Source organism: Rhinoderma darwinii, chromosome 11 (assembly GCF_050947455.1).
Source record: "Rhinoderma darwinii isolate aRhiDar2 chromosome 11, aRhiDar2.hap1, whole genome shotgun sequence".
Taxonomy (NCBI): Eukaryota; Metazoa; Chordata; class Amphibia; order Anura; family Rhinodermatidae; genus Rhinoderma; species Rhinoderma darwinii.
The window spans coordinates 83,530,345-83,546,009 of record NC_134697.1 but is presented as its reverse complement, the minus strand read 5'-3'; the positions used below and the strand labels follow the sequence as shown (position 1 = coordinate 83,546,009).

The 15,665-nt window shown below is 39.9% G+C and overlaps 1 protein-coding gene across 1 annotated transcript; it reads right to left on the bottom strand.

Annotated features, from left to right (window-relative positions):
* Nucleotides 1-1,737: 1,737 nt before the first annotated feature.
* Nucleotides 1,738-11,782, bottom strand: LOC142663989 (pepsin A-like). The gene is made up of 9 exons (XM_075842851.1): nucleotides 11,727-11,782; nucleotides 10,831-10,984; nucleotides 10,033-10,150; nucleotides 7,641-7,759; nucleotides 3,744-3,943; nucleotides 2,593-2,709; nucleotides 2,153-2,297; nucleotides 1,972-2,070; nucleotides 1,738-1,887 (listed from the first exon to the last, which is right to left on the bottom strand). The coding sequence occupies exons 1-9, from the start codon at nucleotides 11,780-11,782 to the stop codon at nucleotides 1,738-1,740; spliced, it is 1,158 nt and encodes a 385-aa protein (XP_075698966.1).
* Between the last annotated feature and the right edge of the window lie 3,883 nt (nucleotides 11,783-15,665).

The window sequence follows — 15,665 nt, the reverse complement described above, 5'->3', positions numbered from 1 at the left end:
ATTAAGGCACTAGCAAAACTGTGTGAGCTTGAAATTTTACAAGATAACACTGGATCAGTTCTACAGAGCAATAACCTGGATTGAGTTGGGTAAATTTTGGTTGCTTGTTGTGAATTCCATACTTGTATTAATGTTGTCATATATATTTATATAATCCTAATTTACATTATTTTACGATTTTGTTTTTGATACATTTGTCTTTGATAATTTTGTATGATCGCTCTTTTCAGAGCAATTGTAAGACTGCATTTGACAAACCACTTATTCGAAAGACCAGTAAAAGCACAAAATATAATGATGTAATGTAATAAACATTTGTGGCCTTTTTAGATTTTTTGCCTATTTTCTTATGTTAACATTTATTTTTGGAAAGTGTTTTTCTCTTAAAGAGATACTAGGCTTTAAAAAAACAAAACAAATACACCTTAAAATGTCCACTACTTTCAGCAAGGTGCAGAAATGAATAGTTTTAAAGAAATCTTGGCAATAAAGGGGGAAGCCTTTCCCCACAGCTTCCTCCATCTTCTGCTGACGACCGGCTGATATCAGCAGTGTGCATGAGCATGACCTCTCTACTGAAATGGGAAGTTTGAAATCTGCAAAAATGCAATTTGTGAACATACACTGAAGGCTATGTGCATCAGTATGATTGGTGCAATTTCTTAAATACATTTTATTAAAAATTATTTTTACTTTTTGAGATACAGCTGCTTTGTATCCTGTATATAGAGCAGCTGTATCTAGTGCTAAGACCTAAATCAGTCAGGTTCACGGGACTGACGGGTGCAGTGACAGCGGGTCCTGCCGGTCTCTGACACGGAGGAGCCACCTGTTATCGATCACATCTAAGTTATCAACTTAGATGTGATCGTTAACTGCTCGGCATCTGTGCTCAATTTTTCGCACAGGACGCTGTGTTGAATACTTTTGAGGTGTGCAGTTTTTAAAATGGGGTGATTTATTTACCATATAGGTCCTCAAAAACAACTTCAGAACTTAATTGGTTCCTAAAACAAATTGGTTTTGGAATGTTCTTGAAAATGTGAAAAACTACTGCTAATCTTCTACGCCTTCTAATGTCCTTATGAAATAAAAGGATGTTCAAAAAATGATGGCATCATAAAAAAGACATATGGGAAATTTTAATTAGTAACTAGTTTTGTGTGGTTTTATGATCTGTCTTACAAGCAGATCCATTCAAATTTAGAAAAAAAAAAATGTTCCCTAAATTTTCCAATAATTTTTGTGCTTTCTCAAATAAACCCAGAATGTATCAATCAAAATGTACCACTAACATAAAGTACAATGTGTCAAGATTAAACCTTTTTAGAATCACATGGATAAGTAAATTATTTCCAAAGTCCAACGTTAGATTTGAATATTGGGCTGTGACCACAAGGCCATAGCTGTCTGCGTCCTTGAGGAGTTAATATTGACCTTTGATACTTTATATCAAGGCTATCACTGATTTGGTATGGGTGAATGCATAAAGATGCTCGGTAGCCATACATCCTCATCCTTTATATAAGGTCATATTTTTTTAATTATTTTTTTTAAATAGTTCATAAAAGAATAACATTGTTATTATGAATTAGCATTTTATTTTTAGGATATTTTGCTTCATATATTGCATTACATAATTTCTTAACGTTGGAGAAATTAAACAGTTTGTTGCTTAGGCTCCACTACTAAAAGTGTTTAAGCACCGACTCAGGTGACAGCATGTGTAGATATTACTTACGCTACTGGAGCAAATGCTACATAATTATTGGCCCTATCAAAAACGACATAATTTTCACGGATAAATACGTCTCCCAGGATCCACAAATCTCCTGAGCTGGTTGGCAGATCCATGGACTGGAATCCACTGGTGCAACTTTGTTGATTCTGTAGAAAAATAAAGCATGTCAGGAGAGGGAGTCTCTTTTCACAAAAAAGTATTTTCAGCCTCAAATGTTTTGTTTAACCTACCTGACGGACATAGGCACTGGCTGGTAGTGGGAACTGTACGCCGTTGATGGTAATGACAACAGTTGGCATGTTGCTAATGTTGTTGCAGTTAATCACATACTAGGAATAACAAAAAAAATTAATATTCTTCCGTGGTACTTCTTACAATTACTTGACTGACAGTATGTGGAACTTAACATACCTCTCCATTTGAATCCTGAGTTGCGCCAATATAGTACTGAATGTTGGCAATGGGACTGGATGGTCCAGCGAGAAGGGAAGTACCGGTATCAACAATGGCTTGGCAAGAGCCGCTACAGGCGATGACCTGTCCGTTGATTGATATGCTATACCCAGGAATAAAAAGAGAAGTTGTAATTTTTATAGTGCATATTCTGATCGTATTCCATTGAGCAGAAGTTGTATAGATTTAAAATCCAAATAAAAAATTTGGTGGATTTCTATGTGTGGTTTATCCGCACATCAAACTGAAAATCTGCAACCGAAATCAGACATAAGCCTCAGATTTCTACCGCAAATCCTGCAATAGATACAGGTTAAATTTGCCTACGGCAAATCTGACGTGTGAACATAGCCCAAGTTGCGGAGATTTTTGTGTACTGTAGGCAATCATGCACTCACCTGTCCACTGTTATTTGCCAGTATGTCTCAGCAGTCAGAGGGACCCACGTTAAGCTCCCACTGTAATATGAAGTGTCGACTCCACCAAACAGAACAAAGCTGCCACTCTGTCCTTGACTATAATAGAAAAAAACAACTGTATAGCATACATGTGTATGACACCAACAATTCTATGAGTATGATTTTATCACTACCAAACCAAGGAACTGAAATGTTACGTAAAATTATTTCATAAACCTACTTTCCTTTGCTACTTTGCATAAATTACAGAAGACATATACAAAAGGGAAGAAACACTGACCGGTTTCAAGACACATTCTCTTAGAGCCAGATTCACCATTGGATGCACTTGTCTATTGGGTGGCCCTGCTTGATGGGTACCGGCAGGGGTGGTCACAGACTAATATTGCTGGGCAGAAAGATCAAACAGCGGCGTCTGTCAAATAATGATCGCAGTGGTGGCCTCCACCGCCCTTTGCCCCTGTTAGCGGAGATCACTACAGGAGAGGGAACCTTCTTCCAACAGAAGACCCATTGTCGGAGCATTTGAGTCCTACTGTGACTACTGCAGAATTGGGGCCATGCTGTGAGTAACAGGTGGGGAGATGAGCTGTAAATACTGGGTGAATGGGGGGGAGCCGGGGTGTGACTACAGGGGAAGGGGGCACTGGTTCTAGTAAATGTTCATAGAAACATTTGCTACAAAAAGTTACAATATATATTTCCTTATGAAATAAAGGGCCCGGCCTAAGGAGGCAAGCATTCTGTGCCTATAGGCTCCTAACCTAAAAATCCTGTACTGCTCTTATTCATAGTCAGTCTGTATTTTGCTCATTTGCTCAATTTACATATAGGCAATGATCAAGAGTATTAACGATCATGTGTCTCCATTATGTGATACATTTTTGTATCTTGTCAGAAGAACATCCCCTGTTACGGGAGATGTGCTGCCGATAAACAAAGCATTTTCTTGGCGGCAGAAAAGATGCGATAATCTGATGAACGAATGTTTGCTCATTCATCTGCTGATCGCCGCCCTGTTTACAAAGCACTCGTTTGCCCCATCGTCGGCCTGTGTAAAACGGCCTTTACATATCATTTTGCTTTCTTTTTAATCTAATATTAAGCAAAGCAAATTAAACTGAACTCACGAGCTTAAATAGACAGAGAATAGGTCTTGGGGAATGAGACCCTGGCTCCACATATTGTCAAATACTGGAGTAGCTTGAGCAGATGCCAGACTTGGAAATGCGAGCCCCAAGATTCCATCGAATGGAGAATAATAAAGGAAGGACCCAGGTTCAGTTTCACTCAAGCCAAATATCTGATTTGTGACTTGTATATTTCCAACCTAAAAATAGGAACAGAAAACAGTAACATCCAAAAGAACGCAACATCATTTGAAAATAACATTTTGGAAAAATTGCTTTTAGTGTGAAAATCTAAATATATAAAAATGTTCTTCAATTTTGCCTAAATAATTAAAGCTTAAGGATCCTGATGAATCCTACGGGTCTTGTTGGTCTGCACAGTATTTCATTTGTTAAAGTAGCTTTTTGTGCTCCCTTGGTGCTCCTTTATTGTATTTGTGGGCAGAAAGTTGCAACCATGGGAAGCCATTTTTGACAAAGAATACAACAGACTTCTAGTCCAGTGTATTCCTAAGGAGAGCACGCTCCCTGCCCTCCTCAGTGTTTCAAAAGCAATAGGGAATGGATGGAAAAAAAGGGATTTCCCTCTGGCGCATCCTTCGGTGAAGAGTATTTTCATCCGAGAGAGGTGTTTCAGTAGAAAACGGACTTTATTCAGGTACAAATACAACAAAAAAGTTTCGAGATCGTACTGATCTCTTCCTCAGGTAGTGTACGAGTGTTTAACAATGGAAGACAGTCTCTGTTTTATAACACAGACGAGGAGTTAACAAGGGAACAACTACCGGATCAAAGGTATGTATAAACAATTAGTTTTAACAGAAAAACTAATTGTTTATACATACCTTTCTTTTATGCTGCTGTTTGACCTGTCAATTTGACCCGGTAGTTGTTCCCTTGTTAACTCCTCGTCTGTGTTATAAAACAGAGACTGTCTTCCATTGTTAAACACTCGTACACTACCTGAGGAAGAGATCAGTACGATCTCGAAACTTTTTTTTTTGTTGTATTTGTACCTGAATAAAGTCAGTTTTCTACTGAAACACCTCTCTCGAATGAAAATACTCTTCACCGAAGGATGCGCCAGAGGGAAATCCCTTTTTTTCCATCCATTCCCTATTGCTTTTGAAACATCGAGTCTGTTTACAGTCCTCGAATTGGATCCCCGGCTGCACCTGAACCATAGCTGTCACTGCTACAAAGGATCTCCTCCTTTATTCCACGCGACTGTGGATATTATGCTCCGAGCATAACTCCACAAGGTGAGCAGATATTGTTACCTTTATCAGACCAGCACCACCACTGGTTCATGCACTATTGTGCGCTTTGCATTTTTTCTTTTGTATTCTCCTCAGTGTTTGACCGGCTGATGTGTATACAGATACACAGCAGCTCGCCATCAACCACCACTGTGGTGGGGGGAGAGAGCTGTCTTCACGAGTTTACCGTATATTGGAAAATACGCAAGACCAAAGAAAAAGATGCAACATAAAAAACTGCAATTTTTGTAGTGCATTCTACATTACAGCATTGACTTCCAGCTAACATCTGGCTGGAGTGTTTTTTGCTGGATAAAAAACGCCACCAAAAAACCACTGCATGTGAAGCCACCATGACATTGGTTAAAGGAAGGTGACATATGAGGATTTGTTGAGTTCCTCACAAACTGATCCCCGTTTTGACATTTTTGGGTAGTGGAACATTGGAATAACTGCAGCCTCACCTGAATTTTTTGTTTTTATTGGAATTAGTGAATCAGGTATTGAGTACTGCAGTAAAGTCAAGTGATGTAACATAAAACCGCACGAGCATGGTTGTGTTCTGAGTGCTCCCTTTCTCACTGGGTGCAATCCCGTGTCAAAACCATGACTATCTGCACTGAACCCGGCGAACAAACTTACCAAAGTCTACTGGTTTCAAGGATTGGGCCGTTCTGCCTCGCAAGCTCCAAAAGAAGCCGACAGATAAGACTCCTCTGATACATCAATATGGCACCACAAGCGCCCGATGGCTGCTCTGACTCCTCTCCAGAGCTTGTGTGGTCAGGCTCATCGTGACTGGAGTATTTAGATGAGTAGCTACCTGATTAATCTGCTGTTTCAGTTACTTACTGTCACAGTTTCATACAATGCAGCAAACAGAGCTGGGGACGATGTCAGCCAAGCTAGCGGCTACCTTGACGTAAAAAATAAGGGAGCTTGGCCACCGAACAAAGGCCTTAGAGGACCACATGGATAACGTTACTTTGGTCCTTGAATCTCATAACAGAGAAATTGAACTACTTCAAGAACAAATCTTTGCCCTTAATAGCAAACTCGAGGATGCAGAAAATTGGGACAAAAGGGGCAACTTCCACATCATTGGGCTTCCAGAATCCATTTTGTGTATACAATCCACAGTAACCGCATTGTTTCAGAAACTGGCACCAAACATACAGATTGACTGCTTGGAAATTGAGTCCCCAGGGCCCTTATAAATCGAAACCCCAATGGCCCCCAAGGGACAGAATAACCAATCTCAACTTCTATCGCACAAAAGACCAGCTATTAACGACAGCACGTTTGGCTGAGAATTTACCCTTTAAACGCCATCCCTACCAGAACTTTCCAGATTTGGCACCAATAGTATTTAGTCTCATGGCTCCGTACCAGCAGCTGGGCAGCCTGCCTGATCTAATAGTATGGCCGTAACTAATAGGCTGTATGCCAGCATGGTGCACTACATGCACCCGTGTGACTGGCACACTTATAGAAGCTATATCTGTGTGCAATGATAATACTAAGCAGCCCCCACTTCATGAATAGTTGGAGTGAGAGTGGCTGTTCATCAGTATATTGCACCTGAGCGATCACCTATTGGGAAGTGGTGTGTGTACCTGCCCTTGTATGAGAAAGTATGGCCTTTTTCAGTGATTTTATATTAATATAGTACTTTTCTCTGTGATTTATTGTCTAAATTGGTTTTGAGACCACCGCTTTAGCTACTGTTATTATTTTCATTAGTGTTCAATTTTTTGTGCACACTAAAACTCAATAAAAACGTATGCAACAAAAAAATACACACACTTTTTGGGCCATGTTTGCCTTCAATAGGAAAAAAAACATGACGTGATAAACTGTGTGTAAATAATAAGTAATAATATACATTAAGGTCCCATGCACACGACCGTAGATTTAGTCCGTAATTACGGACCTATTCATTTCTATGGCCGACTGACACCTTCCCGTATATTTACGGGAAGGTGTCCGTGCTGCAGAAATCTTCCATAAAATTAAGACGTGTCCTATTTATTTATTTGACAAACCGTGCTCTAATTCTATTTTACGGACCATGATTACGGGCACGGTCGTGTGCGTGGGGCCTAACATTTTATGCAATAGTGTAATTGACAAAGAGGTAGAGAAAGGATCCAGCGCTGAAACTTGTGCATCTGTTAAAAACGGAAGCTTCTTCCAAGTTTTAATGTTACAAAATGCTAAAACAGTGACAAATAAGTGTACGGGTGAATCCAGAGTACAATAGAGGGCTAGTAGTATGAGCGGTGCTACTAGCCCTCTATTGTACCCTGGATTCACCCGTACACTTATTTTTCACTGTTTTAGCTTTTTGTAAAATTAAAACTTGGAAGAAGCTTCCGTTTTTAACAGATGCACAAGTTTCAGCGCTGGATCCTTTCTCTACCTCTTTGTCTCTGTTAAACCGTGTGCCGACATGAGGACCCGTGCGCCCATTACACTATACCTGTGATAAGGTGAGCTGGAGGAATCCTCCCATTTTTTTCTAATAGTGTAATTGCATAGCAATCATCCATAGGCAATTGGTACATTTAACTGTTTTTTTCTTCATATTTTTATGTTCAAATCGTCTCATTTAACTATAATGTCTACAAAGTCTCACCTGTACAGTGTCATATCCAAGGTAGCCAGTCATACTTCCAGTGCCATACTGGATAGATAATGGAGTATTGGTAGCTTGGAATGTGGATGACTCCTGTGGGTTGAACATATGGTGATTGGCTGTAAAAAAAACAAACATGTTTAGATAAAGTATTTTTGTATAAAACAAAAACATTCTAAAATATCGTAATAATTAGACACATGCTAAAACACTGTAGAAAATCAAATCAAAAGAATGGGGGTATTTATTAGGATTGGCGTTTCAGATGCCAGTCTTCATGTAAAAGGTGCCGGAGTAAGATGTGCCTAATTTATTAAGAGGTGCATCACTGGCCGTCCGTGTGCCAGAAAATCAAATCTACTTCGGCTATGAGATGGAGAAGATTATGAGCTTTATTTGACATTAGTTTCTGGTGCAAATTAAGGTGAATTTTAAGGACAGTGGAGGGCCACCTCTCAAAAGTAAATTTTTAAGTGCAATTCCGAGTTTTGAGGCATTTGCAACAGATAAAAAGGCGTAAGAATAATAAAGAATAATACTTTCCCCTAATCACCTTGTAGACACTGTATATGTTTTAGAGAACTTTTACTAAGTAAGCCTAGAGAATTTTTCAGTTGATGTCCTCTTCCGATTAGTAAGGCCACATTTACACAGCAGCATTTTGGTCAGTATTTGGAGATCAAAACTAGGAGTAAAACCGTCACAGAAAAAGTATAATGGAAAAAGTTGCACCGATTCCATGTTTTGGACCACCTCCTGTTTTTTTGCAAACTACTACTGAAGCAAAATACTGCTGGCCTAAACCTTGGGAGCTTGTTTTAGTTTCCTCTTTGAATCACTCATTACAATTGAGTGAATCGATTCTACACAAATCTAATTTGCTATGAATTTGCCAAAAGTTTTGAATTTTAGAAAATCGAAAACTTTTGGGATTTGCCCCTCACAAATCACTCAAAATAACACATATCCGCAAATGCACACGCACCGCCTGAACAACCGGGTTCTGTCGTACCTAGACTGTGCCCTTTCTCCTGTAGATACCCTGAGCCCTGACTACATAGATTTATGGGTCAGCAGATTGGACCAATGGCAGGAACTGGCCAAGTTTGCCATCCATGTACAGTCTTGTCCACCTTCCAATGTGCTGTCGGAGAGGATATTCAGCGCGGCAGCTGGCGTCATCACACCGAAACGAAAAAAATTGTCCTCCGCAAGATTGTAAAACTTTTTATTTGTGAAAATGAATCCGGCATGGATCCGTAGGGATTCTCACACACATTCGCCTGATGTCAATTAATTTTTGGGTCACTTGTTAAAAGGCCATTGCTTCTTCCGATATGACAGTGCGTACAAACCTTGGCATGCATCTGCCTCCAAAAAAATACATTTTGGACCGATTGTTAAAAAGTCATTGCTTTCGAGACCACCGTGTGTATAAACATCGGCAGGCATCTGCCCGTAAAAAGTGAACATTTTTGGACAACTTGTTAAGAAGCCATTGCTACTTCCGATACCAATGTGTATAGAAACACCGGTAGCCACCAAAAATTGATAATTTGCTGCTGAGGTGCAGTTAATAGCACATAAAAAAAAACCTGCAATTTTGGAAAATGCACCAAAAAGCATGCGTTTTTTTAAATTCTGTTTTAATTGCATCTCAACAGCATTGTCTGAATATACCCTTAGGAAAGAGCTGCAGTAAATTGGTTACTGCCCTTTATGAGTAATGTAAGTTTACGTCGGGTACTCTAGAAAAGTTTGGTAACTCATTTTTTTATAACCTGTAGAGACAATGACAGGTGTAAACATAATCCAAGCTTTTGGGGTATGTGCAACTTTTTCTGTAGCAGATACTTCCATCCCAAGCGGGCAGCAAAAATATAAATGCGTCTCTATAAATTGCAAAGAGGGGTAACTCAGAAGCAACATTTAATAAAAATGGTTGAAAGGTTACCCTACCATTTTTATTTAGACTGTAAACTAGCATACAACAATGGATGTAAAAACATTTCAAGATACATATTTTTCCATTCTTTTCTGTATTTGACCCCCCCCCCCCGCTTCCCCATATTGTTAAAAAATAATACAAAGAAGGTAACAGTATTTAAGAATATGCAACGGCGCTATTACAAGGGGTAATTGCATAGGATATAGTGTGATAGAAAACGACTCTAAAACAGCCCCTATCGGGCATATTCGTGCAATATGAACCGGGTTTGTCCTGTGGATGAACTTTTTAGTTATTGCTGCATCTGAGGCCAGTTTAAGACATACAATAAGTTTAAAACAGAAGCATAGATAATACATCTTTAGATTGAACTGTGGTCCGTGGGAAGAGAGTAGGGTAGAGCCAGAAAGGGGCAAAAAAGTTATAGATACTTTAGACACTCACTGCAAGCCGGACTGGAGCAGGCAACTGAGGGCACCCACAAGTTAGAGGATCCTGTGTCAAAAATGACCGTAAAGGACTGTGGCGGGGTACCAATGGAAATCGTTCCAAAATATTCAATCTAGAGAGATAAAAACAGTTGAGATTCTAGATTGGAAATTAATGCTTAATAACTGCTAAAGAAACAACTGCCCTCAATCTTTGTGTTTTGGTATTCATGTACTTAGAGCAAAAAAAGCACATTATTTTTAAGGGTAAAAATTATTTTGTGACTTTTGAGCAGTTTCCGCTGCTCTAGACACTTTTCTATCAAATATGAACTTAGATGTGATCGATAACAGCTGGATCCACTGCCACCGGACCCGTCAGTCCCGCTAACCTGACAGATTCGGGTTTCCGTGCACGATACAGCTGCTCTATATACAGGATACAAAGCAGCTGTATCTCAAAAAGTTAAAATTATTTTTAATATAAATAAATTACAAAGTTGCACAAAACACTAAAAAACAATGCTTTAATAAAAATAAATGGCTACATAGGTTTACATAGCCTTTAAAGTATTTGTTTGCCTCGCAAAAAAAAAGCAGACCTACATTTTATACTCTTTGAATAATCATTAATGTTAATATTTTTTTTTACACAAATGATCTCAACATGCTACACATGATTTTTGGGGGATTTTTTTTTTTTTTTAACTTTAATATAACTTTATAAAATACATGTTAAAGTAATGTTCCACTCAAGCAATACATACAATCGTGATAATTCTATGATTTCTAGATCATGAAAATTTCTACTCACGTCCATGTAGTTCTGCAGAGGTTCACCAGATGCCTGAGCTAAACTAGGAAAATATTTAGTTGCTGGATTATAACTATGTTTATGCAGGTAGTCGCCCAGTAACCCCAATCTGTTTAGACGGCTCCGGAGAGACTCTCCCTTTCTCAGGGGGACTCTATAAGAAGAAATTGAGAGATGGGTTTAGGCACGGAATGCTTTGGAAATGAATATTAAATGTCACTTTGTTATGTAAACTGTCTCGGAAAACACGGAGGTTTGATTGATGGATAAAAGAGAAAATATAAATTGTTTAGGAGTCCTAGCTTGGGCAGGATTGACACTAAGGTCCTGTAAGGAAAGCTCCCACTGTCCATAGTGTTACGTTAGCCCGCAGGAGGCCAAAATAGAGTCATTTTGGTCTCCGTCTGGGTGGTATATGTCAGTATACTGTAAAAAAAATAAATTATGGAATAGCGTAGTAGACTACGCTATTCAATACAATAGAATCCCATAAGAAAAGTATACCGCGTTTTTTAACATGAGAGCTTATGGGTGACGGATGCCCCTGTATGGCATCCATCACAGGCATCTGTTTAAAATATACATCATGAGCTTTTCACGACTTATACATTAAAAGGATACCAGAATGGTGTATGGGTGATGGGTGGAATAAGTCACCCATAGGCTATTATGACATCCGTTTAATGTATACATCATGAAAAGCTCATGAGGTATAGGATGTCATAATGGGTGACGGATGCCACTTTTAGGTATGCATTACAGCCTACTTAGTCTACACGTCAAGAGCTTTTCCCGGCATATATACGAGAAACATATGCCAAAAGCGTGTCCTGATTGGGGCCTAATAACAGGCACAAAAAAAAAAAAAAGAGAATACAAAAATGTGCTTTACATACTTGACCACGCCACATTCTGCCAGAGTCACCAGCGCCAAGACAAGTAGTAACTTCATGATTTCCAAGTCTTATTTAGATGTATAAGCGAAAACTCAGGCTTGAATAGAATGTAACAAGCTCAGTCAGGGTTTATATATATCTGCACCCCTTAGAATCTACACCTTAACAATCAGTGGAGCGAAATCTGATGGGAATTTTTCCATCACCTTGGTGACAGGGGGTATGATCTTTTATGATCGAGTTCAGAGCTGGTTATCTGGGACAGTTGGAAACTTGTGATAAATTGTTTTAATGTAATGGTCACCTGTTTATTTAAGGGTATGATAAAGGTATGACGCAAATAACTTTTTGGAGGACGTTAGATAATTTTATTTATACTGGCTAGCAAAGCAAAATTAAATTCATTACAATGCGCCTGTTTTGTATAATTAAATGTGTGTGACTAAAGTCACACATAGCATTGCACGAAATGCTAGATCTACATTTTATACAAATGTATTCCACAAAAGCAGAAATTAAATTTTTTATTTTTCCATTTATCTAACTTCAATGTAATGTCCACAAAGCTTCACCTGTACAGTGTCATATCCAAGGAAGTATTGGAGTATTGGTAGCTTGGAATGTGGCTTGAACATATGGCAATTGGCTTTGAAAAAAAAAAAAAAAGCATGTTTAGATAAAGTTTTTTTATATAAAATATAAACTATTTGTGCAGAAGGTTAAAGGTGTTATCCGGGCACCAAAAATTGCATTGGATTACTATTTTTATGTGAAAATAAGTTTACTAAGACTCTCATATATGGACAGTGGCGTCGACAGCAGTGCTGGAGTCCCCGGGCAGAGAATCAGCTGATGCTCCGCTCGGGAACTCCAGCGACCGGAAACCCCTGAAGTCACTGACCATATATGGACAGTGGCGTCGGGAGGAGTGCTGGAGTCCCGCAATAGGCAATGTGACAGCAGCTTGCGGTCATGCGCTTGATAACACGCCGACACGAACAGCACAGCAAGCAAGCCCCCAGTCATGTGGGGCCGTGTCGGCGCGTCATAAATATTAGGAAAGCTACAGGACTTCCGGGAACAATTCACCGGGCTTGATTTAGTACCGAATTAAAAATTAAAGTACATTAGTAACTGACTTCTTTTCACATAAAAATAGTAATCCAATGCAATTTTTGGTGCTCGGAATAACCTCTTTAAAGCAATGTGTTGGCACCATGTTACAGTGAAATGCATAGCACCATGCAATGAGGATTTTTTGACACATGATAAAATACTGTAGAAAATAAAATCGAAACAATGTGGGCAATTTATTAGGACTGGCTTTTTAGATGCAAGTCTTGTAAGGCCGATGGCGTGTGCAACTCCTACCATCGGTCACTGCCGCCGGGTCTCAAACCTGCCTCGCCGGCAGACTGGTCCTCCTGCCCTGCATGATCTGTAGCTTTCCTCTCCCCCCTGCTTGCAGCCATGTTTTCCTTAGGGCCATTGAAAAACCTACTGTCCAATCCCTGTTTACTCCTGGACCATTTAAGGCACCTCCACAGATCACCTAGTGCCTCAGCAGTTGTTTCCTTCAAAGGTTCCTGTTTGCATTCTGATTCCAGTCCTCACCTACTTTCTGTTATCAGCCTGCATTCAGCTATCATCTATCAGCCCTTATTCAGTTATCCGCTACCAGCCTGAATCCAGCTATCCGCTGCCAATCTGTATCCAGCTACTATTCAAAAAGGGGTCAAAAAGTGAGCCTGGAAACTATAGACCCGTAAGTTTAACCTCCATTGTGGGTAAAATATTTGAGGCTTTTCGAAGAGATGCCATCATGGAGTATCTCAATGAAAATAAACTGGTAACGCAGCATCAGCATGGGATTATGAGGGATCGGTCCTATCAAACTAATTGGATCAGCTTCTATGAGGAGGTAAGTTCTAGACTAGACCTGGGTAAGGCTGTGGATGTCATGTATCTAGACTTTTCAAAGGCGTTTGTTACTGTGCCGCATAAAAGGTTGGTATATAAAATGACAATGCTGGGACTGGGGGAAAATATGTGTAATTGGGTCAACAACTCTCAGTGATAACCACCCTCTAATGGCACATCCTCAGATTGGGTCACAGTTACCAATGGGGTCCACAGGGGTCAGTATTGGACCCTCTTCTTTTTAATATGTTTATTAATGACCATGTAGAGGGTGTACAGAGTATAATTTCATGATTTGCAGATGATACTAAGCTCTGTAAAGTAATAAACACAGAGGAGGATAATGTAATACTACAGAGGCAATTGGAGAAGCTGGAGGTTTGGGAAGAGAAATGGCAAATAAAGTTTATTGTGGATAAATGTAAGGTTATGCACTTGGGCAGTGGAAACAAATTTTACAATTATACATTTAATATTAAAACACTGGGTAAAACTGCTACTGAAAAAGATTTGGGGATATTGGTGGACAGTACATTTACCTTTAGCAACCAGTGCCAGGCAGCTGCTGCCAAGGCAAATAAAATTATGGGATGCAAAAAAGAGGCATAGATGCTCACGACAAGAACATAGTTTTGCCTCTATACAAAGCACTAGTCAAACCACATATGGAATATTGTGTACAATTTTGGCCACTTATCTATAAGAAGGACATGGCTGAACTAGAACGAGTGCAAAGAAGGGCGACCAAGTTAATTAAGGGAATGGGGGTATTGCAAGGAATGGGGGTAGCCAGAAAGGTTATCAAACTTGGGGCTATTCAGTTTAGAAAACAGCCGGCTTAGGGGCGACCTAATTACAATGTACAAATATATAACTGGACAGTACAGAGATCTTTCTAATGATCTTTTTACACCTAGGCCTGTAACAAGGACATAGGGGACATCCTCTACATCTAGAGGAGAAAAGGTTTCACCAGCATCACAGACGGGGATTCTTTAGGCTGGGTTCACACGAGCACATTAACGTCCGTAATGGACGGACGTATTTCGGCCGGAAGTCCCGGACCGAACTCAGTGCGGGTAGCCGGGCTCCTAGCATCATAGTTATGTACGATGCTAGGAGTCCCTGCCTCTCCGTGGAACTACTGTCCCGTACTGAAAACATGATTACAGTACGGGACAGTTGTCCTGCAGAGAGGCAGGGGCTCCTAGCGTCGTACATAACTATGATGCTAGGAGCCCGGCTCCCTGCACTGAGTTCGGTCCGGGACTTCCGGCCGAAATACGTCCGTCCATTACGGACGTTAATGTGCTCGTGTTAACCCAGCCTTACTGTGAGAGCAGGGAGATTATGGAACTGCCACAGGATGTTGTGATGGTTGATTCTTTGAACAAGTTCAAGGACGACCTTGATGCAATTCTTGAAAAATATTTTACAGGTTATGAGTACTAGATTCTGGAGATGGGACGTTGATCTGGGGATTTATTTTGATTTCCATATTTGGAGTCGGGGAGGAATTTTCCACCTAATGTGGCAATTGGCATCAACCACATGGGGATTTTACCTTCCCCTGGATTAACACGGTAGGATTATAGGCTGGACTTGATGGACCTGTGTCTTTTTTCAACCTTATCAACTATGTAACTATGAATGGACTTCAACAATTTCTGTGTTCTTTCTACGGTAAAAAATATTCTACAACTTTTTCCTCCCCTTCCTCAGGGTATCCATTAGAATAATATATTTACTGGGGGCTTGCCCATGGCAACACTTAGACTTTCCTGATAGAAGGGAGGCTGATTTTTTCATCTCCGCATGGATTTTTGGACAGAGTCCTTAACTCATATCAGCTCATCTTGCAGATACGGTTCACTAGCAAGGTCACGAGGGCGACAATCTTGGCACCTAGAAATTCATAGCTAACAGGCAGGGATATCACAACCTCTGCAGCTACAGTGCTTTCAATTGGAGTTTGTTTTTCTTCCTCCCAACCTCTGTTGCCAGAACCTGCTGAAGACA

Coding starts and splice junctions, on each gene's coding strand:
- LOC142663989 (XM_075842851.1), bottom strand. CDS start 11,782: ATGAAGTTACTACTTGTCTTGGCGCTGGTGACTCTGGCAGAATGTGGC. Junction 10,151..10,830: donor CTCTGCAGAACTACATGGAC/GTGAGTAGAAAT, acceptor TTATCTCTCTAG/ATTGAATATTTTGGAACGAT. Junction 3,944..7,640: donor TTGGATATGACACTGTACAG/GTGAGACTTTGT, acceptor TCCTATTTTTAG/GTTGGAAATATACAAGTCAC.